We start from the raw sequence: 23,973 nt of genomic DNA, 5'->3' as shown, positions 1-23,973 counted from the left end.
GGACACAAGCATAACACAGTTTCTCTGGCAAAGGAGGATATCTCACAGATCAAGGGGCGAGGGGGTTGCTAGTGTTTTTCTCAAAGTTGAGGAGCTAGAGCAGAGGAGTCTCTGTCCCACTGCAGTATACCTCTCACCTGCTCCCAAGAGCTGGCCTGGCTCCTCCAGTGCTCTCGTGCGGCCTGAGCAAGGAGAGGTCAGGCCAGCGCTGATCTCCCCAGTGGACCGTGCATTCAGCTGCTTTTCCTCTGCACTTTTCCAGATCCATTTCCCAGAATTCTTCTGTGCTACATGAAGAGGAAGATGAGCACTCTTGCAGTGAGTCAGAGACTCAGCTCTCTCAGAGGCTGTCAGCCCAGCATCCTGAAGAGGTAACTGGCGTCCTTCTCCCTCCCGGGTACTGGCACCAGGCAGCTGCCTGCATGGCTCGTTGGTCCTCCCGCTTTTACCAGTTCACTAGGCCTTCCAGCACCTTACAAGGTGGTAGCTGCAGAGGTTTCCTGAGATTCGGAAGTTCCCCAGTGTCTGCAGCCTGTTTGCTCCTGGCCCCATCTCACAGACTGAGGTCACAGCAGAGAGGAAACCATAAAAGGCCCTGTCCTTGTGGCCTGACATGCTGGGAAGTGGAGCGACGGTGGCCTAGATGGCCCTGTGGAGGGGACCCTTGAAATTAGCACTGCAGTGGCCATCAGTCCAGGAGCAGGGACCCACAGAGGAAAAGAGCTGTGTGGACGTCTAAGAGGGTCTGACACAAGAAAGCAGTGGAAATGTGCTGGGAGATGTGCAGGGCAGGATGGGACAGCAGTAAGGACTAGAACTTTCCACCGTGTACATCCCTCACACAGACCTAGAACTGAGAGACCTTATTAGCCAGGCACTGTCCAGGGCAGCAAACTGTCCAGAGGCATTCAGAAATGGGAAAGTGCTCCATCCTCAGGAGTTCATGTCTAGTTGAGAGAGCATTGTTCATTGTTGCTGCCCAGTAAGTATTCTTGAGGAAATACATGGCGGTGGGGGGGGGTGTTCACTTGGGGTCTCACATAGTTCAGGCTTGCCATGAATTCACGGTATTGCTGAAGATGACCTTGAATTCCAGATCCTCCTGCCTCACCTCCCACATGCTAGGTAGGATTACGGGTTGCCTGTATTCCAGCACTGGGGGCTAAAGCAAGGGTCACAAGTTTGAGGCCAGCCCAAACTACATATCAAGTTAAGTGCCAGCCTGCTACTGAGGCTATCTCAGGAGAGGGGCAGACAGAGTCCTCAGAAGAAACCATGAAGTACTATGCAGCGTGATGTGCAGTTTCCTTTAGTGGAGGACATCAGAAAAACTGTTGTGGAGGGTAGCATTTGGCTGGACCTTGACAGTTTTTAGACAAGGAAGGGAGGAAACATTCAGAAGAAGCTTGGAGCAGGCCAAGAGATACAGTGAGAGCTCTGTCTTGCAAAGGCTTCTGATAGTCAGGAAAGCCTCAGTTGTGTAGGCCTGAGCTAAGATGAAAGCAGCCTGCCTGGGACCTGGAGAGCCGTCCTTGCACCTTCCCAAAGTCTAGCCAGGACGGCAAGGCTGTGTCAGAGGGATTGGTGGGCGGAAAGCAGAGGTGGAGTTGGCTTCAGATCTGCTGAGCAGGAGCTCTGTCATTCCTGTGGAGGGTCCCGAAGGCAGTGAGGGTCCTGCTGGTTTCATGTTCTTTCCCTTCTGAAGGAGAGCTGGTCAGAATGCCAGGATGTCCCCGTGACAGCTGCTGGGCCACCTGTGTCATTGGAGCTGCAGCTTCTGTGTGCTCCACCAGATGCTGGGCCTCAGGCAGGTGCTGACTGACGTGTGCACTCCCCTGGGACAGAGTCACTCCGGGCCCTGGCTGAAAAAGAGTGCTGACAGAAGCCAGCGCCGCCTCTCCTGTCACTGTGTCCTTCCTGGTGTCTGTTTCCTCTGCGTCCCTACCCAGCTCTGCCCTTACCCTCCTGTCCATATGCTGGGTTTGCGCTGGTTTCATGCCCCATTGTATCCCTCCCCCCAGGGACGTGATGTGACTCCAGAGAGTGAGAACCTTACCCTGTCGTCTTCAGGGGCTATTGACCAGTCATCCTGCTCAGGGACTCCGCTCTCTTCTACCATCTCCTCCCCAGAAGGTACCTGAGGGGTCAGCAGAGGCTGCAGGTGCCTCCCTCACTGCTCCACAGCTGTCTTGGGGATGGGACAGCAAAGCTGGTCACTACCTAGGTCCCACACTGGGGAGGGAGGGCTCTCACTCACCTTCCCGCATGGTGAGGCTCTCTCTACTCTGTCACAGCTGGAGCAGAATCTTGGGAGACCTTCAGTCTAAACCTTTTTTGGAGAGGGCAGTATGCAGCCTTTGTGGCCTAGTGCAGGAAGTGCGCACTGCTCCTTAGTAATCCTGGTCCCGCCCCTCTCCCCTGACTTCCGTCTCCACAGACCCTGCTAGCAGCAGCCTGGCTCAGTCGGTCATGTCCATGGCATCCTCCCAGATCAGCACTGACACAGTGTCCTCCATGTCTGGCTCCTACATTGCCCCCGGCACAGAAGAGGAGGGAGAAGCCCTGCCTTCCCCGCTGGCTGCCAGCAGGGCTCCCTCAGAAGGAGAGGTAAGGGAAGGCAGTGCCCCCATCTGCCTTGCTCTCTGCTCCACACATGGGTTCCAGGCAGCTTCGTACATGTCCTGGTGCTGGCTAGGGTGCTGCCAGGAACATGGCACTCCCTTAGATATGGCTTCTGTAAGCCAGAGACTTTGTGCTGAGGAAAGCTTGCCTTGGCTTTGCTGTCCTAAGAGCTTAACTGGAGAGCCTGCCATGACCGTACCCCTGGGGTTTGTTGCTCTTTTACAGGGGACACCAGCAGAGTCCCCAGACAGCAATTTTGCTGGCCTTGCAGCTGGAGAACAGGATGCAGAGGTAACCTAGATGGCAGACAGCAGCAGCCTTTCCCACAGCCAGTTTCTTTAACTGTTGGTGTTGGCTGCGAACAGCTGAGGCAGAGGAATGCTGGAGAAGCCTTCCTGGGTGGCATGTCTAGATCATTTAGAAGGGGAGTGTGGGTAGTAAGAGTAGCCTCAAACTCGGGCCTGGGGCACTGTCCTGTTACCAGGAGACACTGGTTCTAGCATGATCCACAGGGAGTGAGTTCAAGAGGAATTTTCCCATGCCAGACCCTGACAGACCTCAGGAATGTCCCTGCTGTCTTGCAGTTAATCTGTTTACTGGAGTCACAGGGTTTCAGGTACTCCCCACAAGACACACAGATGCTTGTCATGAGTGAGACTTCTTGGATCCAATCTCCACACCACATTCAGGAACCCTATGCAGAGGCAGACAGAATTACAGCTGTGAGTGAAGATTCCCTGGTGTGCTGTGCACCCATCCCTGTGCGGTCCAGGGCTCACTTTCGTTGATAGAGGTCCTTTCAGGACATTTGGGTAGTACTTGGCCCCTAAAGAGTTTCTGAAAGCTTTATGATCTCATGGTTTCCTTTTATATTTTGTCTAGTTTGCTGGTTTGAGACAGGGTTTAACTATGTATACCCACTAAGAATTTAGGCTGGCCTAGACTTTGCTATGATAGACCAAGCTGGCCTTACAGGTCACGCTTACAGGTGACCTTCCTGCCTCTGCCTTCCAAGTTCTGGGCTTACAGGCGTGTGCCCATACCTGACTTTGATGTGCTTTTTCATTTAGCTCTTACTGCTACTTTAGTGTCAGGTAAGCTGTAGTGAGGACATTCCTGACCACCCATTCTAAGCATATACCTGCAGCTGGCCAGGCGTCCCCTGGCCATGGTGGGAAGTATGTGTGGATGCAGACCATGGAAATAACTACCACAGGGATGATTTGTCTTGTCTTGACTTGGCTCCTCTGACTTTTGGGAGACTCACGGGGCTTTCCTTCTGTCCTAGGGAAATGATATCATAGAGGAAGAGGATAGACCACCCGTTCAGGAAGATGGTAAAAGACCCGGTCCTTGCTTTCTCATGTTGTCTCCTTGGGTATTGCTAAGGGGTAAAGAAAGGGGGACGACTGTGACTCAGTGGCAGTGCTTAGCTGTGTGGCTGTGGGCTGGTTTTCTCGATGGCATGTCAGGCAAACAGGCTATCAGTGACCTTCGTGACATTCCCAGCTCCTCCTGGGACTCAGAATCCATGGGATTAGGGGGAAAGCTGCAGAAGACACTGTCTCTTTTTGTACCCACACTGCCTCCTGTGGCAGCTCTCTAGCTGAGCTCTTGGGCTGCCCTGGGCCCCCAAGTGGAGCAGTAGGGTCTCTTCCCCATGAGAGGCAGGACTCTGGTAGCCGGTCCAGAACATCTAAGAGGGTGTGGCTGGGAAGCACGGGCATCCCTGCTGGGCTCGCCTAGACATCACTGGAACCTTTGGTTTGGTCTTCAGTTAACGGAGTTTTGTTTCCAGTGAGGCTGGAGAAGAAGGAATGCCCTGCGGGGCAAGGAAGGAGAAGGGGGGAGCGTGGTTAGAGAAGTCTCCATGCCTGTCCCGGAAGCCAGACGCCCTCCCTCTGCTCCCGGGCATGTGTGCCGTGGGCATGCGTGCCGTGGCCTGGATGCAGTCGCTCCAGCAGATGTCCTCCTAGTTGCTTCTGCTTTAGCGCTGGCCGTTGCTTGAGGGGTGTCAGGGGTGCATGTGGACGTGACAGCCCCACTGGCAGGAGGCTAAAAGAGAGGAGTCTCAAGGCTGGCCTCCTCATCCCTGCACATCTGCCCAGGGCTTGAAGCTTCACTGCCTCTAGAGGTCATTCAGAGCCCAAGCCAGTCACCCTGAGTGATGGTTTCCCCAAAGAACACTGTCTTCTAAGAAGCACAGGGTGGTCAGGTTGTTGCACCCGGGTCTTCATGGTTTACATGGAGGGCTGTGCTCTTCTCCCGTCACTGAGAAAGAAAGGGGGAACTCGAGAGGAAAAATCACTTCAACTTTCCCAGCTTTCTCTCGTGACTGCAGTCTTCGGGACAGTTGCTTGAAAACATCCTCAAAGTAACAACTTCAGTCTCCTGAGAGTAAAACATAATTTTGTGAACAGTCATTCTGATGCAATGTGCAAAATTATGGAACCAAGGCCATGAGTTGTTTTATGCGTATGATTCTGCAGAACCTTTGGTCATAAGCATACCCCACTGTGCCTGAGAGCCACAGGCCTGAACGGGGTACTGTCTCATGGCTGTCTCCTGCTTCTGCCGGCCATGGTGTCATTGGGCTGGCCTGGTGCAGCTGTCCACAGTGGTCTGTCTGCTTGTGTCTGGCAGCACTCTGCAGGGATCAGACTTAGAGAGCAGCAACTAGAAAGGGGCCGAGGAAGGAGTCAGTGAACCAGGATGATGCGAGAACCCGGACATGCCCACACAACTCGGTTCTTTTGTCCACTCTTTACTCACTTGATTTATCGTCTTTTTTTTAACACATGATTTGATTTTTTTCTTTTCGTCTCCATCCTTAAGACTTTTATTTTAAGGACAGCAAAGTAGAGAAAACATAGCCAGCCCTTGTCTAACTGCATTAACTCCGTTACAGGCCAGAGGACATGCGCATTTCTAGGCATGGAGTGTGACAATAACAATGACTTTGACATCGCAAGCGTGAAAGCACTGGACAATAAGCTGTGCTCTGAGGTCTGCTTACCCGGTGAGTGGCAGTCTGCTGAACATGAACTTGATGGGAGACATCCCTCTGCTCTTCCCCTGCTCTCCCCATGGTGCACCTACCTACAGCCTGTGCAGCAGTTGTGGCTAGGAAGGTTAGGGTGTGCTTAGGTGCTGGAGCCCAGCTGCTGAGAGGAAGCAGAGGCCCCAGGAAGCCTTGGGCTTTACACGGAGCAGCTCCTGCTCAGTATCCGGATAAGGAAACAGGCCAGAATTCCCACCCACACCTTACTGTTTGGTCGGACCCTTCCAGCACAGTCTTACAGACCCCACAGCAGGTGGACAGTCTTGTGTTCATCCTCAGGAAGTCTGAGCAGTCAGACACCTCCCCATGGAGGCCTTGGAAGGGAGGACTGCGCTTTTAGAACGGAAACCATAGCTCTCAAGGGACATATGTTTGAGGATCACAAAGAAATCTAAAAGATCTTGCAGGCCAATGAATGGCTTTCTGATCCAGTGAGCTTTAGGTCTACAGTGATCACACATGTAAGCCTTGAATCCCAAATGAGAAGCCAGAGGGCAGGGATACTTGGTTCTCTGAGGCCCCAACTTCTCAGCATGCCCCTGTTTCTCTTCATGACTTCAAACTGAATCTGCAAACCAGCCATGTTAATTATTCAAGGCCAGTCACACTAGCACACTCCTATAATCCCAGACTTTGGAAACAGAGGCAGCCGGATCACTGCAAGCTACAGACCAGGAGCTCAATTGCAAGACCTAGTCCCCCCAAAAAATAAAATTAAGCTGGGCGGCAGTGGTGCACGCCTTTAACCCTAGCACTTGGGAGGAAGAAGGAGGTGACTCTCTGAGTTCGAGGCCAGCCTGGTCTACAGACCGAGTTCCAGGATAGCCAGAGCTACAACAGAGAAACCATCTTGAAAACCAAAAATAAAACAGACCACAATTGAGCACTGGCTTCAGTGTGCCCTTTCAGTAGCATCAAAACCCACTTGCTAAGTAAGTGCCTTGCCTGGGCCAGATGTCCCTCCTGGCTTCAGCACAGACTCCCTTCACACCGCCCTTGAATCCCGTGTCGCCCGGTGAAGACCTGCTTCAGCTTCAGAACAGCCACTCCTGGGTCCAGTGCTTTATCGCTCAGCGAAGTAGCTGAAGGTGTTAAGCCACAGGCCCTTCCTTCCGTGGCCACCACGCTCCTTCAGCCTGTGCCAGGTACGGTCCCAGCAGGCCCCGGCCCCATGCAAGCCTGTGGCAAGGGAAGCCAGCTGCTCAGGAGAAACTTTCTCCGGCCTTCCAAGGGCACTTCAGTTATTCTGTTTAGTTTGTCCTGAAGATAAACTAAACAGGACAAACAGGTCCCAGGTCCCAGCCTTCAGCGAGACCTGAGAGACAGCATCAGATCATCTGCTTCTCCCGCACAGGCCCCAGGCACACTCCCTTCCCGCCCGAGCATGGCGGAGGACGTTGATGCATACGGCCGCCTCCTGCCCAGTTAAGCCTGGACTGGAGCTGCTGGAGACCAGGCACACTCACCCCTGCCTTCCCACGCCTGGCCTTGCTTCCATCTGTCCATTTGTGTTCCATGTCTTTATGCCAGATGTAGGCCTGTCTGTCCGGTTTGCTCATTTTTTAACTCATTCATGTTCTCTGACTTGTGTGAAAGTTCATGTTCACTCTGTGCCAGCACTGTCCTGCCTCTGCTCAGCCCGACAGCAAGCTTACTGGTGTGTGCACTCGAAGGGCTCTCGCTTAGGGCTCTAGACAAGCTTCCAGCTCCTAACTGGCAAGGGCCTATGTTCAGTACACTAAAGAGTTTGAGGAAAGAATGTGTGGGAATATACGCATTTCTGTTCAGTAAGGACAGGCCTGCTTCTGTGGCAAGGACCATGGGGTAGGCATTCTTGGTTGTTCATAGGGTGAGGCTGGTGCCTGTGTCTGTGCAGCTTTCTGCTGGCCAGCCTCTCCACAAGGGCTTCTTCACTGAGCCCGGCTTTTGGCAGAAGGGGAGCCACTGTCACTGTTGGAGCCCACGGTGCCATGGAAACCAAGCTTGTTCTTTCTGCTTCCTCCTCTCCAAGCCTCCCTCCCAACAACCTGCTTGTCAGTGCAAAGTCTTCATTTATGGGGAGGGGTGCAGTCTGGGGACAGAAGAGTCCCCAAAGGAAGCAAACAGCCATGGCTTTCCTACAGTAATGCCAAGCGCCAGCCTTTCTGAGGTGAAATGGGGTTCTCAGTTTGGCCAGACATGGAGTCAGTCACCTGCGGTGCTGTCAGGAGAGACTAGGGTGCAAACATCTCTCAATGTACACAGAGCCTTAGGAAGTGCCCTAAAGCCCAGGGGCTCTTGCAGGGGGGAGACGTGCCCCTCTGCCGCTTCTGCCAGAACCACCCTGATAGCAAAGGTGCCCGGCTACTCTGAGGTATCTCCTGGTCAGAGCCAGGAGAGTCTGCGTGCAGGTTCCCGGACTAACTCCTTTCACACTCAACCGTTGGTGGACTCTCAGCCCACCCTGGGAGCCACAGGCTGGCTTGCTCCTCACTATTCTTGAATACTCTTTTTCCCCAGAAGGGTCACTTCCCACAGGCCCTGCCCTGCCTGAGTCTGGGTCCCTCTTTAAAGAGGTGCCACCCTGTCATGGGACACGTGGAGAGCACAGTCAGGGGAAGGCCAAGAAGGGTGGAGGGTGCTTCCCTGGATCACGTGTGTCACACTCCGCTAAGAAAGCCATCCTCACCAGGGTTGTGAGGGCCTTAGAGGGCGCCATACATTGCAGCTCTTCTCCACTAAGAAGCTTCCAGGCCTTCAAAGGCCCCAAGACAGAGGGTAGTGTCTGGTCCCTCACGTTAGAGCCCAGTACATTCTGAAAGTGCCCCTGACGGTTGGAAGGGGGTATGATAGGAACTGCATGACCATGTGAAGTCAGTGTGGCTTCTAAGGATGTACATGGGTGGCAGAGACTGATGGGGGGCAGGTGAACATTCTACAAGGCCCTGGGTAATACATGTGATGGAAAAGGGAGGAGATAACGGGTTTTTAGTGAAAATACAAACAGTTGTTACGTGACTGAGTAATACAGGAGTAGGCCTATGCAGTAAAATCTAAAAATATATATACAGACCTGAAGTTCAAGTTACTCCTCTCTTCAAGCCTCATGATGTAAAATTAAGATGTGGTCATGCACATTTTTTGTCCCAGCACTCAGGAGGCAGAGGCAGGCAGATTTTCTATGAGTTTGAGGTTAGCCTCGTCTATATATCAAGTTCTAGGCCAGCAAGGGCTACAAAGGGAGATCCTGTCTTTAAAAGAGATGCTTAGGGAATGTTTGCAGTAGCAGGCTCTGAGGGGAAACAGCCCTTGAGTTTAATCAGCACATTAGTAGGGACACAGAGAGCCGTGCCAAGGGTCCCTAAGTCTGCCAGCCTCTGGAGGTCTCTTCCTCCTCTCATTTCTGATTCCCCAAAAGGGAACAAATGGAAAGCACCGCTGTTTCCCCACCCACCCACCCCAGGGAGTTCAGGTCTCCAAGCTCTGTCCAGGCTGTCCTCTGAGCGGGCTGTAGAGAGGCAGAGGCAACAGCAGCAGGGCTTCCAGGGCGAAGGACACCTCATCTCTCACCGCATCCCTTCACTGCACAAGGCCCTCTGCACCCTAGCCTGCTCTACAAGGAACGGTCTGCAGCCCTAGGGCAGCAGATGCTGCATAAGGACGCCTGTGAATTTGGTCAGGACAGCCTCAGGCCCAGTGTCATGGATGCTGGCAGCAGTGACCATGATGCTGGTGATGTGGCTGCTGCTGTTTTACTTTGTGTGTGTGTGTGTGTGTGTGTGTGTGTGTGTGTGTGTGTCTTCTCTCTTGTTTACCATTTGCTTTTGGTCTCTCCTACTGAACAGCCGCAGCTCCGGAGTCCTGCCCCATAAACATTGAGGAATAGGTATGACATCTACCAAATTATATAATTGAACGACCCACTCATTTTATCTGGGGTTCCTGACTGAACATCCTTTTTCTTGACACTCTCCCCTCCACTCAGAGTGCCGCCTGCCAAGGGGAAGAAGCACCTTTGACTCATGCTCCAAGGAGCAAAGAGCCCATGGGCAGTTTAGGTGTGAAAGACCCTGTTCCCCTCCTTTCCTGGGTCTCCACTGTGGACTGTCACTCTAGCCTCGGGAGAGATTCCACGCCAGGACATTTACAAGGAATAAGCAGTTGATACCTGCTTCATCTTAGCATGTATGCCATTCCAGGGCTTTGTGTCTTCAGCCTACTGACCCTGAGGCTGACTAGCCATTTGTAAGTTGGTCTCAGAACAACACTAGAGTTAGCTGACCTCACATACGGGAAAAGCCCCACCCCCACCCCACTCCTCTGGCCATACACCTTTCTGAGCTCCAGAGTGCAAAAGTGTATATATATGTACCATGGGGCCTGGAAAGTGTAAGGCCCTGCCTGTCACTATATAAAGAACACACTGGCTCTTCTAGAGAGAATGGAACAGAGAGCTAACTTGCCAGCTTGGACGACGGGACCCAGGGAATATATGAGGGTCCTCCAGACCAAGCTGTCAGGGAACTGGTCACAGCACATTTCTGAGTCAGGTGTGCTGCTGACATACTTACATGTGGCCTCATGCCGGCCTCACGGCAAACTTGTGAGGTCCACACTCACCTAGTTGGACATACGAGAAAGCCAGGGCCCTAAGTAAGGTGGCCTGCCAAAGATCAGACCACTGATAGCTATGAATTAGGGACGAGGCCCAGGTAGGTGCCATGCAGATGTGGATGTGAGTAGGAAGAGCAAATACAGGTGTTGGTAGGTTGCCTCAGAGCATTAAGCAGAGAGGTCGCAGGGATGAGTTTCTACTTTGAGCGCAGAGGCAGCCAAGGCTTGGGAGAGAGGTATATGTGACAAACAGCATCCTGGAACCCCAGATGCTCAGATGAGGAGGAGATGAGAAGCAGAGGCAGAGAGGAAGGGCTCTGAACACCACGCTTTGTCCCACCCAAGCCCTCCCTCCCCGGCCTGCTATGGAGCCAGCCCCTTCCTACCCCCTGGCTCCCACAGCAAACACAAGGCTGTAGGTCAGGAGAAGCGTGCTCTTTGCACATCTGCCTTCCATGGAGGAAGCATCTTGGCTCAGCCTCTTAACATAGGCAAAGTCTAGAACCAAGTACTTGACATGCAGAATGGATGCTAGGTAAGTTCATGAGCAAGAACACCTGCAGTGTCCATCTGTCCAAGGGTCACAGGCAATGACTAGTTAGGAAGGTACAGCCCTGGAACATGTCCCTACTCTTCCATTCATGAGTGGCTCACACACTCAGGAGTTTCAGGTCACACACATCCTGCTAGCTTCTGCATTGACTCCTGTGCTGCCCTGCTGGAGACACCATGTAGACTTGGTCTAAGGTATGGCTCCCATAACCTTTGATTTTCCTCTCCAGGTACCTGGCAGCATGATGATAACATAGTCAACCGTCACAATACCCAGTGCCGGCACTTCTCATCTAGCAGCCCGGAGGACCCTGAAGAGAACAGGCCTTGTGTATGGGATCCTTTGGCTGTCTGAGGGCACCTGCACCTGGACCTGGGCTCCCCTCCTGTCCTTGCATTCCATCTGTTCTCACTGGACCACAGGCCCTCTGGGCATCTTCAACAAGACGTGTGGACTTTATACTCACATGGAGGCAGGGTGTGGAGTGCAGCCCTCTGCCAGCCTCATCTCCTGTACCCATGATCCTTACCCTCTCAGAAAGAACCTGAAGCCTTCCTCCATGTGGGCTGATCCTCCAGTGAACTGTCATGCAGCAGCCAAGCCCAGTGGGCCAGTTGACTGAGGGCCAGGCCTGGTTGTTTCTTTGGCCTTTTCTCGTCTGAGGAGAGACCAGGAAGACTGGGGAGTTTTGGTAACTTGGTTACAGACTCCCATGGACAGGTTCTGGTTTCTGGCACCTCATGACCAATTAGAAACCTAACTTGAAGTGGCCAGGGTTAGCAATGTGAGGGAGGCCTCCTGCACTCTGGCCTCCCAGAGCACCAGGAGTTCCTTTCTCAAGGCTAAGGGTGATGGTAGCAGCCAGAAGGTTGGTTGAAAGCCAGATCTGCTAACAGAGCTGGTCTCCTGTGCCTCCTGTGCCCCCAGCTAGGATCGTCACCCTTGCAAGGCCTTGTCCTCCTCAGGTGCAGTCAGGAGGGCCTGCTGAGCCACCCCTGTGTACAGTGCTAGGGCTGACCCTTCCCATTGCTCATCTTCACTACAGCCATTGAGAGGGAGTCTCAAACCTGACTGCCCTTTCTCTCCTCTCTCTTAATAGTTGAGAAACTAAGCTAAGAGTGTGGACCCATGGTTCTCAAACTGGTGCACAGGCTCCCAAGGGAAGTAGGGAGGCTGCGGCCAGCACAGGATCACCTGGGACCAAAGGATTAGAAGACTCCCTACCCTAGTGTATCCCTCCCCTGCCTTTCAGCTGTGACAGATGAGAGGGGCAGCCTCTCCATGGGCCCACCAGTGCTTAGAGATGCCGCCCATTCAGCGCTCCGACAGAGTCATGGCTGCAAGATGGCAGGAAATTGTTGGGTGTCCCACCTTTTTCAGCTCGATGGATTTCTTGTGGCTCCTCCAATAGCCTGTCTACTGGCTTTTGGAAAAGGTAGTTTGTCAGTGAAACGTGAGATGGTTTGGGATCAAGATTAGAAAGAGTGACTTACGACGGTGAGAGATATGAGGAGCTTTAGCCTTTGTAAGTGGGCTCCTACAGAAGCTTTCCAAAACCACCAGTGCCCAGGGTTCTGAGGGGTGGGGTGAAGAGTTTGGCCTCAAGCTTGGTATGCAACCGGGGATGACCTTGAACTTCTGATTTTTCTGCCTGTGCTGCACGAGCATTAGGATTACAGGCCTACACCACTATACAGGTCTCTGTACCTTTTGTGTGGTTGCAGAGGCCAGGAATGTGGAAACCGCACTCCTAGAGGGAGTCTGCTGTTGTGCCTGAGGTGTGATCGACTGAGTCTGAGATCCCACGTGCACCCTTTCTGAACACCCTGTGGACTCGGCCATTTCAAGCCCACTTGATGGCCTTTCCTCCCCCCAGCATTCTGGCATCCCTTTCACACTTACGCTTTACACCAGTATAAACTGAGCAATAACCATACTTCCTCGATGAAGCAAAAGCACCAGGGAAGTTCCCTTAGCCTGGGGTGGTGGCACATAGACCCACCTCCTCCCCTGGTGGGCAGTAGGTAAGCAGTATTCACAGTGTGGTGTGACCTGGAAGGAGGAAGGAGCTAGCTGAGATGAAGGAGATTCAGGTAAACAGTAGCCACAGTGGTCAGGAACCCTCAAAAAAGAAAGAAAGAAAGCCATTCTGATCAGCCCTTCCCCCTTTCCTCACAGCGAGTGCTCAGTTGGCCTAAGCCACATAACCCAGTACCTAGGCTACAGCACCCATTGCTGTGTCTTGCTGTCCCAGACCCCATACTCTGTACTTTTAGTTCTTGGCAAGCAGAAATAGCTCATCCACAGGGGTGGATCTCCATCAGATGCCACACTCGAAACAGTCTCCTTGTCAGGATTTGTCCAAGGATGGGGTGGGGCACCTCCTCCCCACACTACCACTGCACTCTTCCGTGCTGTGGTACTGTAGTGACCTCGGTTTCCCCCGGGAGTCTTCTTGTTTCCCTGATTTCACCCCCCAGAGTTCCTACCCTTGCGGCATCTGGACCCAAACACTAAGCCATCTCACTGGGGAGCTAGTCCTGTCTACCTGGTGTTGGCATGCTGATTGCTCACTTTGTTTTAGGGGCTGCACACCTGGTGTGTGCAAGTGTGTGTGTGTGCGCGAGCGTGTGTGTGCGCGAGCGTGTGCGTGTGTGCTGTTTGTTTGTGCCGTCTGTGTACCCTTCACATTCCCTGGAGTACACTTGTTGGCACACTACAGTGGGGACATCAAGATGCAATATTTATGGATTGCTGCATGATTCCTAAAAGTGAATAAAGCTGTTTACAAGGGAAGGGGAGCTGTTAACTACAAAGTGAGTTGTTCGTTTGTGAATGTTTCTGTCGGAGTGGCTCGGGCACCCTTCAGTGTTTTTACTCGAGGATCTGGAGGTGGAGGAATGGGCGAGGCAGCTCTTGGGTTCCAGACAGATTTCTGCATGATCTGGATACAAGGCCACTCGCCCAGCTCCATTCCTAGCTGAGCCCTATCCGCCCCTGCAGTCGCCTTAAACCGGAGAACTTCCAATCCTGCAGCTCCTCAATAATTAAAGGATCGCAGAGCTGGTGGCAGCAGGGAAGGCGAGGGCCCAGAGTCCTAACACTTAACCAGTTCCTGGCTTAATCAGCAGAACAAATAGCCTCTGAGAGGGTCTGACAGGCCGTGTCTCTCCTGTTGTTACCCACTGGCTCCGCTTCCTCGGCTGTCTGGGAGGAGAGGCACCTCGGCAAAGGCCCCTGGAATGCCAGCTTCTGGGAATTTGAGCAGGGTGAGTGGGCGGGCTGCTTACCGGGAGACGCTGGGTTACCCTACCCGCCTCGGCATGTCTGCGAGCTGTGTGGCCGTTTCTGCGGATCTAAGCGACAGGTGGCATCAGAGAGTCACACTTGCCTGCGGGCACCAGAGAAGACACTCGGGGACCAGGGGAAGGCCTCAGAAACCAAACAAAGGCCACTGGCAGACCAGTGAGGGGAAAGACTCCCAGGCCATGGTTCCCCGAGACTTGGTCTCCAGAATCCGGGGCTCGGTTCCCGCAGCGGTCATACCCGACGCGTGGGGGAGGGGTTCCCGGGGCCTCGGGCGGGAGCCGAGCACCCAGCGTGCGACCCAGCGCGGGGCTGTCGGGCGGGAATGCGCAGAACCCGGTCGCGGTGGCGGGTAGGGGGCTGGGTGGCGCGGGAGAGGGCGGCAGAACGAGGGAGTTCCAGAGAGTTGCCGCCAGAGGAGCAGCAAGGGCCCGCGGTCTCCTTGGAGACAGGTTGGCCAATGACCGCAGCGGAAGCTGTTTACAGGGGCGGAGCGTCGCCATGGCAGCAGGAGAAGCCTTCCGAGCGTCTACTTAATGCCGGTCCCCGGGCCGTCGGCGCTCAGAGAAGCGCCGTCGGGCGAGGGGGGGGGGCGAGGAGGGGCACCAGCAGAGCCCTCGAGCTGGGGACAGAGAGCCGCGGGAGGCGGGAGGAACTTCTTCCAGAACCTTCCTCTGGCCGGGCTGCGCTCTGAGCCAGGTAAGCGACCGGGAGGGCTGTGGGCCACGGAACGGGAGGGCGTCGGGATCTGCTGGCTAGCCATTCCATCGGTCGCCCACGGAAGTGGTGGGGCCAGTGACTGAAATCTGGGGAGTTTAGGGGAGATCGCTTCCTGCCTCTCCACAGTTCGGCCCCGTGTCCTTCCTTTCCCGGACCCACATCCTCCTAATACCTTTCCAAAGATCAGACGACCTCCCCTGCCCTAGCCGCGTCGTACTGCCCTCCCGGACTACTGGGGAGTGATCCTAGTTTCCCACTCTCTGGGAGAAAGTTAGATTGGGCCTCCCTACCATCTCCCCTCGTTATGGCCAGTGAGTCCTCGAAGGGCAGATGGAGAGAGGTGGAGAAAGGGGTCAGACCAGGGCTCTGCGCTTGCCTGACCTGGCCACAGGCCTGGAGGATGAATGTGAGGGGTTCCCTCCTAAGCAGGGGAAGAGCGCTCAGCTCCGTGTTGCTCCCGCAGGCCCCACATTCGTATTCGGAGGAGGCGACCCCCCGGGTCGCGGAATGGAAGTGAGTGTTCTGGAGACTGTGTAACTGGAGCCTCGGGTACCAGCGGGCCGGAGAGCGCGGCGGGCCACCCGGCTCAGCCCGTGGATGTTGACCGCCCCCTCGGAGAGACCCCGCAGACATGGCGGAGAGCTGGCTGCGCCTCTGCGGAGCAGGGCCCGGGGAGGAGGCCGGGCCAGAGGGCGGCATGGAGGAGCCGGACGCCCTGGATGACAGCCTGACCAGCCTGCAGTGGCTGCAGGAATTCTCCATTCTCAACGCCAAGGCCCCCACTCTGCCCCCGGGGGGCACCGACCCCCACGGCTACTACCAAGTGCCGGGCTCGGTCGCACCCGGGTCACCCCTGGCGGCAGACCCCGCCTGCCTTGGGCAGCCACACACACCCGGCAAACCCACATCGTCATGCACATCTCGAAGCGCGCCCCCGGGGCTGCAGGCCCCGCCCCCCGACGACGTGGACTATGCCACCAACCCGCATGTGAAGCCACCGTACTCCTATGCCACTCTTATCTGCATGGCCATGCAGGCCAGCAAGGCCACCAAGATCACGCTGTCGGCCATCTACAAGTGGATCACGGACAACTTCTGTTACTTTCGCCATGCGGATCCCACCTGGCAGGTAGGGGAGAAGAGGTGTGGGTGGCGATCACTCCCTCCTCACTCCCTGCTCTGGCACTTGGCCACATTCACATACCAGATCTACAAGGCCAAGGAGGCACCTAGCTTTGAGCTTGGACCTCTCACGAGAGGGCCCCTGTCAAGTTCCAGAAACACTCCCTCCTTTTGGAGCCAGGGCTTTGGGGTGCAGACGTGGAGGTTTTAGGAGAAGAGGAAACAGTAGGGCGTATTCATCGGTCCTGTAGCCAGTGTAGCCTCCTAAGAGGATGATACTATAAGGAACGTTCTTGTCCCATGTCCCAGAATTCCTAGACACTGTTCTGCCCAAGGATAGTTTGTCAGAACTGGACTCAAAAGTGGAACCCAGGTGGCCTTCCTGCCAGGTTCTATACCCTGCCTTTGGCATTTGGTCTAGACAGTCGGGCAGAAATGAGCAGTATGGATGTGAAGATGGGTTGTCCAGGTGGAGGGGTCATGAGGTCACCCTAAAGCTACTGACCCAGCCTCCCACCTCGACTCCTCCCCAGTTTCCTGCCTCCACCCCCACCCCACCCCCAGCCAGCCTCCCTTGGGGGGCAATTACCCGAGCCAGGTGCTTTCCACAGGGGCACCTGCTGCTGCAAGGCTTCGGGTTCCAAGTCTCTGGAACCTGGCGCAGAGCAGCCAGTGGGCCAGTCTGCCACGTAAACACCCGGCCTTGCTGGCCAAAGCCTCACTGTCCACCTACCTGCCCTGCTAGCCTAGCCTGGGCCCCTGGACACCAGCATGAACAGAACTAAGCAGCCAAGCATGAACAAGGCAAGATAAGGTCGGGCAGACACCGCTTTGAACATCTCCCAATGTCAGGGGCCAGGTGGGGGAGACAGAGGCCTAAGGTTGCCCAGGCTTCTCCGAAGCACCCAAGGAGGCAGGGTGCAGGATCGCAACCCTGAGCTGTTTCCAAATGGCCCTAACACTGGGCCAGAAGATCCCCATCTCTCCTTACTCAAGGCCTGTGCCAACGCAGGCCCCAGGAATGAGCCTTCTGCACTTGACTGGGTAATAATCAACTGAGGTTTGGGTGGGAAGAGAAGGCCGTGGGGGGTGAAGGCCTAGGCCAGCAGCCGGCTCAACAAACAAGGAGTCACTAATCTCCCACCACACACACACACACACACACACACACACACAATCCATCGTCACCCAGCCCCCTCTCTTAACCCACCCACTTCACAAACAGAGGGAACCAGCCAGGCAGAGGGAGCCGGCAGTCCAGGCCGTGGGGGAGCCTAGGGCTTTGGCCAGGACCTGCAGGCAACAGGGGAGGGGAGGGAGGGAGGATGACAGGGGGTGGCACTGAGAGCCACCCTGTGGCTCAGAGCTCGGATGACTGAGCAGGCAGATATCCCAGCAACAGAGAACAAAAGCCAGCACCCCCCCCCCAACCCACCGCAACTCGGGCTCCTTATGCCCTGTGGCTGGTGTCCCAGAGTCCCAGAGCCACAGCCGCCTGGTCAGGGCACCGGGTTGACCCATCCCTCCCCAGGCAGAGGAAAGGTGCGGGGAGCAGGCAGGAGCACCCGGTGCCCCTCCGCCGCTGTCCCCCTGACCCCCCTGTGCTTTCTCTCTTGTTCTCTCGCTGTACCCAGAATTCCATCCGCCACAACCTGTCCCTGAACAAATGCTTCATCAAAGTGCCCCGAGAGAAGGACGAGCCCGGCAAGGGGGGCTTCTGGCGCATCGACCCCCAGTACGCAGAGCGCCTCCTCAGTGGGGCCTTCAAGAAGCGGAGGCTGCCCCCGGTCCACATCCACCCAGCCTTCGCCCGCCAGGCCTCGCAGGAGCCCAGCTCTGCCCCCTGGGGGGGGCCTCTGACCGTGAACACGGAGGCCCAGCAGCTGTTGCGGGAGTTCGAGGAGGCCACCGGGGAGGGGGGCTGGGGCACAGGAGAGGGCAGGCTGGGGCATAAGCGAAAGCAGCCGCTGCCCAAGAGGGTGGCCAAGGTCCTGAGGCCTCCTAGCACATTGCTGCTGACCCAGGAGGAGCAGGGGGAGCTGGAACCCCTCAAAGGCAACTTTGACTGGGAGGCCATCTTCGAGGCTGGCACTCTGGGTGAAGAGCTGAGCTCACTGGAGGCCTTGGAGCTGAGCCCCCCGCTGAGCCCCGCCTCTCACGGAGATGTGGACCTGACGGTCCATGGCCGCCACATCGATTGCCCTGCTACCTGGGGCCCTCCGGGGGAGCAGGCTGCCGACAGCCTGGACTTCGATGAGACCTTTCTGGCCACATCCTTCCTCCAGCATCCCTGGGATGAGGGCGGCAGTGGCTGCCTGCCCCCAGAGCCGCTCTTTGAAGCAGGGGATGCCACCCTGGCCGCTGACCTGCAGGACTGGGCCAGTGTGGGGGCCTTCTTGTAAGAGGTCAGGCCCCACCCCATCTCCGGACAGTGCCCAAGTCAGGGCCCAGAACTGCCTCCCAAGACAGGCCCGTGGACATCTCAGCACCCAGGCAGGGACTGGGCCAGGTCTCTGAAGGCTGGCTCCGTGAGGCCACACTGCTGCCAGCTGGGGATGTCCTCATGTCCAAGCCCAGAAGACTGGGAACTGGGAGCCCAGGACCAAAACTGCTGCCTCCCCTCCTCAGCAACCCCCATACACACAGTGTTTCATTGACCCATGTTCCCCCAAGCCCAAGAACTGGCAAAGGCAGGCCCCTGGCCTCGGCACCGTGAGAGCTGAAGCCTGGCGGGGTCCTGCCAGGCCAGGGAGGAACTGAACAGGGCTCTCCTCAAAGCTCTGCATCATCTCACCATTCCTGCTGCTTCCCTGGGTCTCTACCCAGAGAAAGTTCCCAGGTACAACAAATGCTAATTAGATGACAGCAAATTAACCCCCTGGAGGCCCCTCCCGGCAGAGCTTCCCCAGGGGCCCTGGCAGCCTTGGGTAGGAGAGTCGTGGCAGGAGACTGGGAAGGAAGGGAGAGGCCGCAGGGAGGGGGCGGCAAGGTGGGGCAAGACGGTCGCTATGGCCTCTGGGGCCCCTTCCCGGGCCCCCCACTGGCAGAGAGGAGGCTGCAAACCTTTGGGCCTGGCTTGAGGCTGAGAGCAACAGGAAGTTGGGGTTTGGGGTGGTGGGGGCAGGGGCAGCCAAGCTGCTAGGTTGGGGGGGACTAATATAGTGAGAATAGTTATAGCTAAGACTTAACTGGGAGGGATGCCCGGCTTGCTGGAAACATTGGGACCAGGAAGGGGACAGCCCCTATGCCCTGTCTGCATTGGGGGGACCAGGTCTTGCTCCACCCTGACCCCTGGGGCTGGAATCCATATCTACCCTCCACGTGGGGCAATTTAACCTTTTTCATGTAAAGTTCTTTACAATAAAATTTTTTTTCAAAATAAAATTTTTAAAATTTGAACATGGACATCATTCCAGCTTTCTTTGGGAAAGGCAAGAGCCAAATGTGGAAGCACTGGTGTGTGTGGTGCGTGTGTGTGTGGTGTGTGTGGTGTGTGTGGTGCGTGTGTGTGTGGTGTGTGTGGTGTGTGTGGTGTGTGTGGGGGTGTGTTACGTGGGGGGGGGTTGATGTACTTCTTTTCAGTGTCAACAGGAGAATGGGACAGAGAGGGTTTGTAGGAGGTCTCTCTCAACCTAGGTCCCCAGGGAGTAACAGGCCAAGGGGTGGCTCTCTCGGGAGCTCTCGCACCCCACACCTCAGTACCCCCATCTGCACAATGGGAGAGTTGGGGCTGCAGGCCCAGAGGAACAAAAGACAGAGAGGAGGTTGGCTCCACCTCACCTCAAGGACTCACAAAGGCCAGTGTGCCCTGGCTCAAGCCATCCCCCACCACGAGGGCCTGCCCAGGCTTGCCTCCCAGGACTCCTTCCAGCATGCCCTCCCTTCGCCCTTTCCTGGAGGGACAGGGTGTGAGGTCAGAGGAGCCCCAGCGCCCCACATCCCACTCTGAGGCATGTTTACCAGACCCAACCTGACGCAGGTGGGGAGGCAGGAGGCCACCTTAGTGCTGGGACTTGTGCCTCCCACCCCAACTGTGGAGGTCCAGCCTACCAGAGTTCTGATGGGTAAACTGAGGCACAGAGTGTGTGTGTCCCTTTCAGTCCCCATTTCCCTACCACCACCACCACCACCTCACTCATCCCTGCATGGCACCTTGTGTGCAGCCCTCCCAGTGAGAGCTGTCTCACACACAGGTGTGCAACACAGGTGCACACTCAGGACACACACACACACACACACACACACACACACACACACACACACAGAACAACATCATCTGTCCAGAGCAGCCCTGTCCAGCCTCCACCGGCCCCTCTTTCCCCTCAGCCCTTTTCCCCTTGTCCCTCGGTCCCTGAGTTTGGCAGGAGGCCGGCCTGGCATTCCCCTGCATAACCTGCTGCTTTCATTTGCTAATTATTCCAAATATTCCAGAAGGGCTCACACTCAGCAGGGCAGGCAGGCTGGGGCCTCACAGAGCCCATGCGCTTCACCCAGCACACAGAGGGGCTGCCCCCCACCAGCGCCTCTGCTCCGCACCTTCCTCTGCCTCTCTCCATCACCTACCCCACCCCACTTCCTCTGGACAGACCACAGCGCTAAAAGAACAAAGACAGCGCCCGCCTTCTCCATTAGCCTCTGGGATCAGCCTTCGGCCCTGGCCAAGGTGGGCACACCCTGGTTGACAGTGGGGCGAGTTACTGCCTGCCCCGGGCCTATCCTGGAAAGAGAGGCAATGTCTGGGGCAAGCAGAACCGCCCCCTGGATGAATACAAGGCCAAAGCCTAAAGACGCAGAACAGAACCGCAGAACAGAACGAGGCATGCCCTTGGCTGCCCTTGACGTTCACTCTGAACCCTTCAAAATTCTGATGCTCATGCTGCACCGTGGACCCATCAGTCCAGAGTCTTGAATGGGGCCCAAGCAGAGATTTTCTTTTAAGTCCACACATTCTTCTACTGTGAGGGTTTGCACTGGGGGGGGGGGGGACACACCTGTCTTCCCCAGACCTCCATTGTTCTCTGCTTTATTACCTTGAGACAGTCTCTCATGAGCCACAAGCTCACTGTTTTGGCTAGGCCAGTTGGCTGTCGAGTTCTTCTGCAATGGACCCGTCTCCCTCCTCCAGCTCTGGAGTTACAGGCAGGGGCAGCAATGCCCAGCTTTTGACATGGGTACTTGAGACACATACTCAGGACCCCATGCTTACAAGGTCAAGCCCTCTTTCCCATGAGCCTCCACCTCTCCTCGCTTTATGGGTTCAGTGTAACACCCAACCAAATAAACGCAGCATCACTGGTGAGCATGGTGCCCGTTATCACTGAACACTTCATCGTGTGCTTCCCTGAAACTAGGAGGCATATTAACCTACCCAGTCCACAGAGCTCCCCAAGCTGTGCGGGATGCTGTGCCAGGGGCCTATAACCCACACTGTCTTTTCTGACTTCCTGTATTCTGTATGGCTTTGTGCTCAGGACTCCAGCTCTCGGGGCAGGTGCTTCCTTTCTCATGTAGATTGGATTACTAGACACATAGTGGTCTTGTGTCTGATTTTTATTTTTATCTATTTATTTATTTATTTTGGTTTTTCCAGACAGGGTTTCTCTGTGTAGCTTTGTGCCTTTCCTGGAACTCGCTTTGGAGACCAGACTGGCCTCGAACTCACAGAGATCCACCTGCCTCTGCCTCCCGAGTGCTGGGATTAAAGGCGTGCGCCACCACCGCCCGGCCTGATTTTTATTTTTATCTCATTTATTTGTTTGTTTGTTTGTAATCAGGGTTTCTCTGTGTAGCTCTGGCTGTCCTGGAACTCACTCTGTAGCCCAGGCTGGCCTTGAGCTTACAGAGATCCGCCTGCCTCTGCCTCTCGAGTGCTGGGATTAAAGGGGTGCGCCACCACCGCCCAGCTCTGATTTTTATTTATTGGCTTATGTGAGGCACTGTTTTCCATGGCCACTGGTCTGTGGATAGTTCCTTCAGCAGTACACAAGGTCCCATTTTCTTCACAACACTTATGGGTTTATTTCTATATTTTGATTTGCTTGTGGTTGTTCTGGGGTTTGGACTTAGGACTTCACACACATTAGGAAACCCTCTGCCACTAAGTTAGATCCCCAGCACACAGAGCTATAGTTCTTATGTTTGAGACAAGGTCTCACTAAGTTGCTCACTCTGGCCTTGAACTCACTCTGTACTCTGCACAAGTCTTGACCTTCCGAGTACCAACGGTTCCAGGCCCATGCCACAGCCCAGATGCCTGGTCTTTAATTTGAGGCTTCAAACCCCACTTCTGCAGCCACCAGTCCCTGAACCCCTTTTTTTTTCCTTCCTGTTTTTCGAGACAGGGTTTCTCTGTGTAATAATCTTGGCTGTCCTGGAACTTGCTTGGTAGACCAGGCTGGCCTCAAACTCACAGAGATCCTGCCTCGGCCTCCCCAGGTGCTTAGATAAAAGGCCTGTGCTCCCATTTCCTGCTGAACGCCCCCTATTTTTTAAGTATTTGGGGAAAGCCCTTTCCCAAAGGAAGATCTCCCTGTCCCCAGACTTGCGGCCTTTCCAGCTTCTCTTTCTTCTACACATCCTCCCCACTGCCAGCTGGGAGATGGCAGGAGGTGGCCACAAGAAAGGATCCAAGCTTTGAGCTTGGGGGCCTCCCATTCTTGGCCCCAGGTACTTAATGTGCTATAGGACAAGACACCTTGGGGTCCCGTGACTCTCATCCGAAAGTCCCCAGGGAGAACCCCTTGCCATTTATAGTGTTCTGAAGCAATTGAGCTGGGTGCCCTGCAGGGCTGAGCCGGGTCCCCACCCCCACGCCTGGGCAGCGCGGAGCAGAGGGGACGGGAAGGAAGTGGGGACTGGGCAGGAGTCAGGTGCAGCTCCGCTCCATCCTTGGCGGAGACCCAAAGGTAAACAGGTGTATATGGACTCCAGCAGGGGGTGACGGCTGGCCCCTGGGGCAGGCCTGGGCCTGTCCTGTGGGGAGCGGAGGTGCGGTGTTGTTAACAATGGGATGGGACAGCAGCCCAGGCCCTGCAGACACATTCTTGTGTGAAGAGAGGGAAAACACAGGTGACCCAGGAGGGGAAGATGTTGGGAAGGGGAGGGGACTCGGGGAGGCCACCCGTGCCCGCCAGGGCTGTGCTAAGTAGTGTGCGCTGCAGCTCAGCGGGAGATGAAGTACACAGAAGTCCTTGGTGGGGGAGGGAACGGGACGACTGCCTTTCTCCCAGAGGACGTGTGCCCATCTCCTGCTTCTCCCGGGTGAGGCAGGTCACAGCCACCTGGACAGGCGGGCAAGCTGGGGCCTGAATGTTCCCTGTGTGCTGTGCGTCAGGAGCAGGCAGACACCTCAAAGGACAGTGCCCCCAGAAGCCAAGGAGCTGTGCCGCAATCAAAGAGAGACCATGGGGGGCCTTCCCTGCTGGCCCTTCCATTGCTGACCAGCTCCCCTGCTGTCCTAAGTGGATGGTCCCAGGTCCCACCTGCTCTTTGGGACATAGCACCTCTGAGGCAGAGTGGGAAACTGAGTTCTGGGGCCCCAGGCTCTTTACCTGGAGGTAGCTCTGCTGAGCTTCTAGGAAAGCAAGCCCCCCCAGGAACCGGACATGGCCAGTCACTGCCACCTCCATCAGCCCACCTCTGCTAAGGCCTCCACTCTGAATGTGCCCATCTCCTCTGATCTTGGAAGCTAAGCAGAGGTGGGCCTGGTTAGTACCCGGATGGGGGACTGCCTGGGAATACCTGGTGCTTTAGGATTAGCCAGGTGTGGTGGGGGTGCACACCTGAGGCAGAAGGGTCTCTGTGAGTTCGAGGCCAGCCTGGTCTACATAGTGAAATCCAGGACATCCAGGGTTATGTAGAGAGACCCTGTCTCAAAACCAACCAACCAACAAACAACTGAAAACACTAAACCGTTCATGGGACCAGGAAGTCGCCAATGTTCTCTCCTTGCCCAGCTTTACCCATAGGCTCTACCTGTGACCCTGCCCCCTCCGGC

The 23,973-nt window shown here is 55.6% G+C and overlaps 2 protein-coding genes and 1 pseudogene across 4 annotated transcripts in view; all 3 read left to right on the top strand.

The window, feature by feature from the left end:
• Rnf157 (ring finger protein 157) overlaps nucleotides 1–13,645 on the top strand; it is a 74,139-nt gene extending 60,494 nt beyond the window's left edge. For 2 of the 3 annotated variants that reach the window (XM_028889767.2, XM_037201323.1), the window contains 7 exons: nucleotides 263–371; nucleotides 2,022–2,133; nucleotides 2,438–2,607; nucleotides 2,848–2,913; nucleotides 3,911–3,959; nucleotides 5,531–5,641; nucleotides 11,059–13,645. In XM_028889767.2, coding sequence (XP_028745600.1) covers nucleotides 263–371; nucleotides 2,022–2,133; nucleotides 2,438–2,607; nucleotides 2,848–2,913; nucleotides 3,911–3,959; nucleotides 5,531–5,641; nucleotides 11,059–11,183 — 742 coding nt within the window. In that variant the 3' untranslated portion in view covers nucleotides 11,184–13,645. Of the gene's footprint in view, nucleotides 1–262; nucleotides 372–2,021; nucleotides 2,134–2,437; nucleotides 2,608–2,847; nucleotides 2,914–3,910; nucleotides 3,960–5,530; nucleotides 5,642–9,507; nucleotides 9,549–11,058 lie in introns of all 3 variants that reach the window. The other variant, XM_028889768.1, reaches the window with a different exon arrangement.
• Nucleotides 13,646–13,741: 96 nt separating this feature from the next.
• On the top strand, nucleotides 13,742–19,376 carry Foxj1 (forkhead box J1). Its single transcript, XM_028889729.2, has 3 exons — nucleotides 13,742–14,834; nucleotides 15,319–15,984; nucleotides 17,612–19,376. The coding sequence occupies exons 2-3, from the start codon at nucleotides 15,487–15,489 to the stop codon at nucleotides 18,377–18,379; spliced, it is 1,266 nt and encodes a 421-aa protein (XP_028745562.1). The 5' UTR covers nucleotides 13,742–14,834; nucleotides 15,319–15,486; the 3' UTR covers nucleotides 18,380–19,376.
• Nucleotides 19,377–23,616: 4,240 nt separating this feature from the next.
• On the top strand, nucleotides 23,617–23,732 carry LOC114707125 (annotated as a pseudogene).
• The last annotated feature ends 241 nt before the right edge of the window (nucleotides 23,733–23,973 follow it).

Source organism: Peromyscus leucopus, chromosome 8b (assembly GCF_004664715.2).
Source record: "Peromyscus leucopus breed LL Stock chromosome 8b, UCI_PerLeu_2.1, whole genome shotgun sequence".
Taxonomy (NCBI): Eukaryota; Metazoa; Chordata; class Mammalia; order Rodentia; family Cricetidae; genus Peromyscus; species Peromyscus leucopus.
This window is presented reverse-complemented; position numbering and strand designations above follow the sequence as displayed.

Bases quoted from the DNA above. Each gene is read 5' to 3' on its own strand.
- Foxj1 (XM_028889729.2), top strand. From the start codon at position 15,487: ATGGCGGAGAGCTGGCTGCGCCTCTGCGGAGCAGGGCCCGGGGAGGAG. The intron at 15,985-17,611 runs GTAGGGGAGAAG...CGCTGTACCCAG, and splicing joins ATGCGGATCCCACCTGGCAG to AATTCCATCCGCCACAACCT.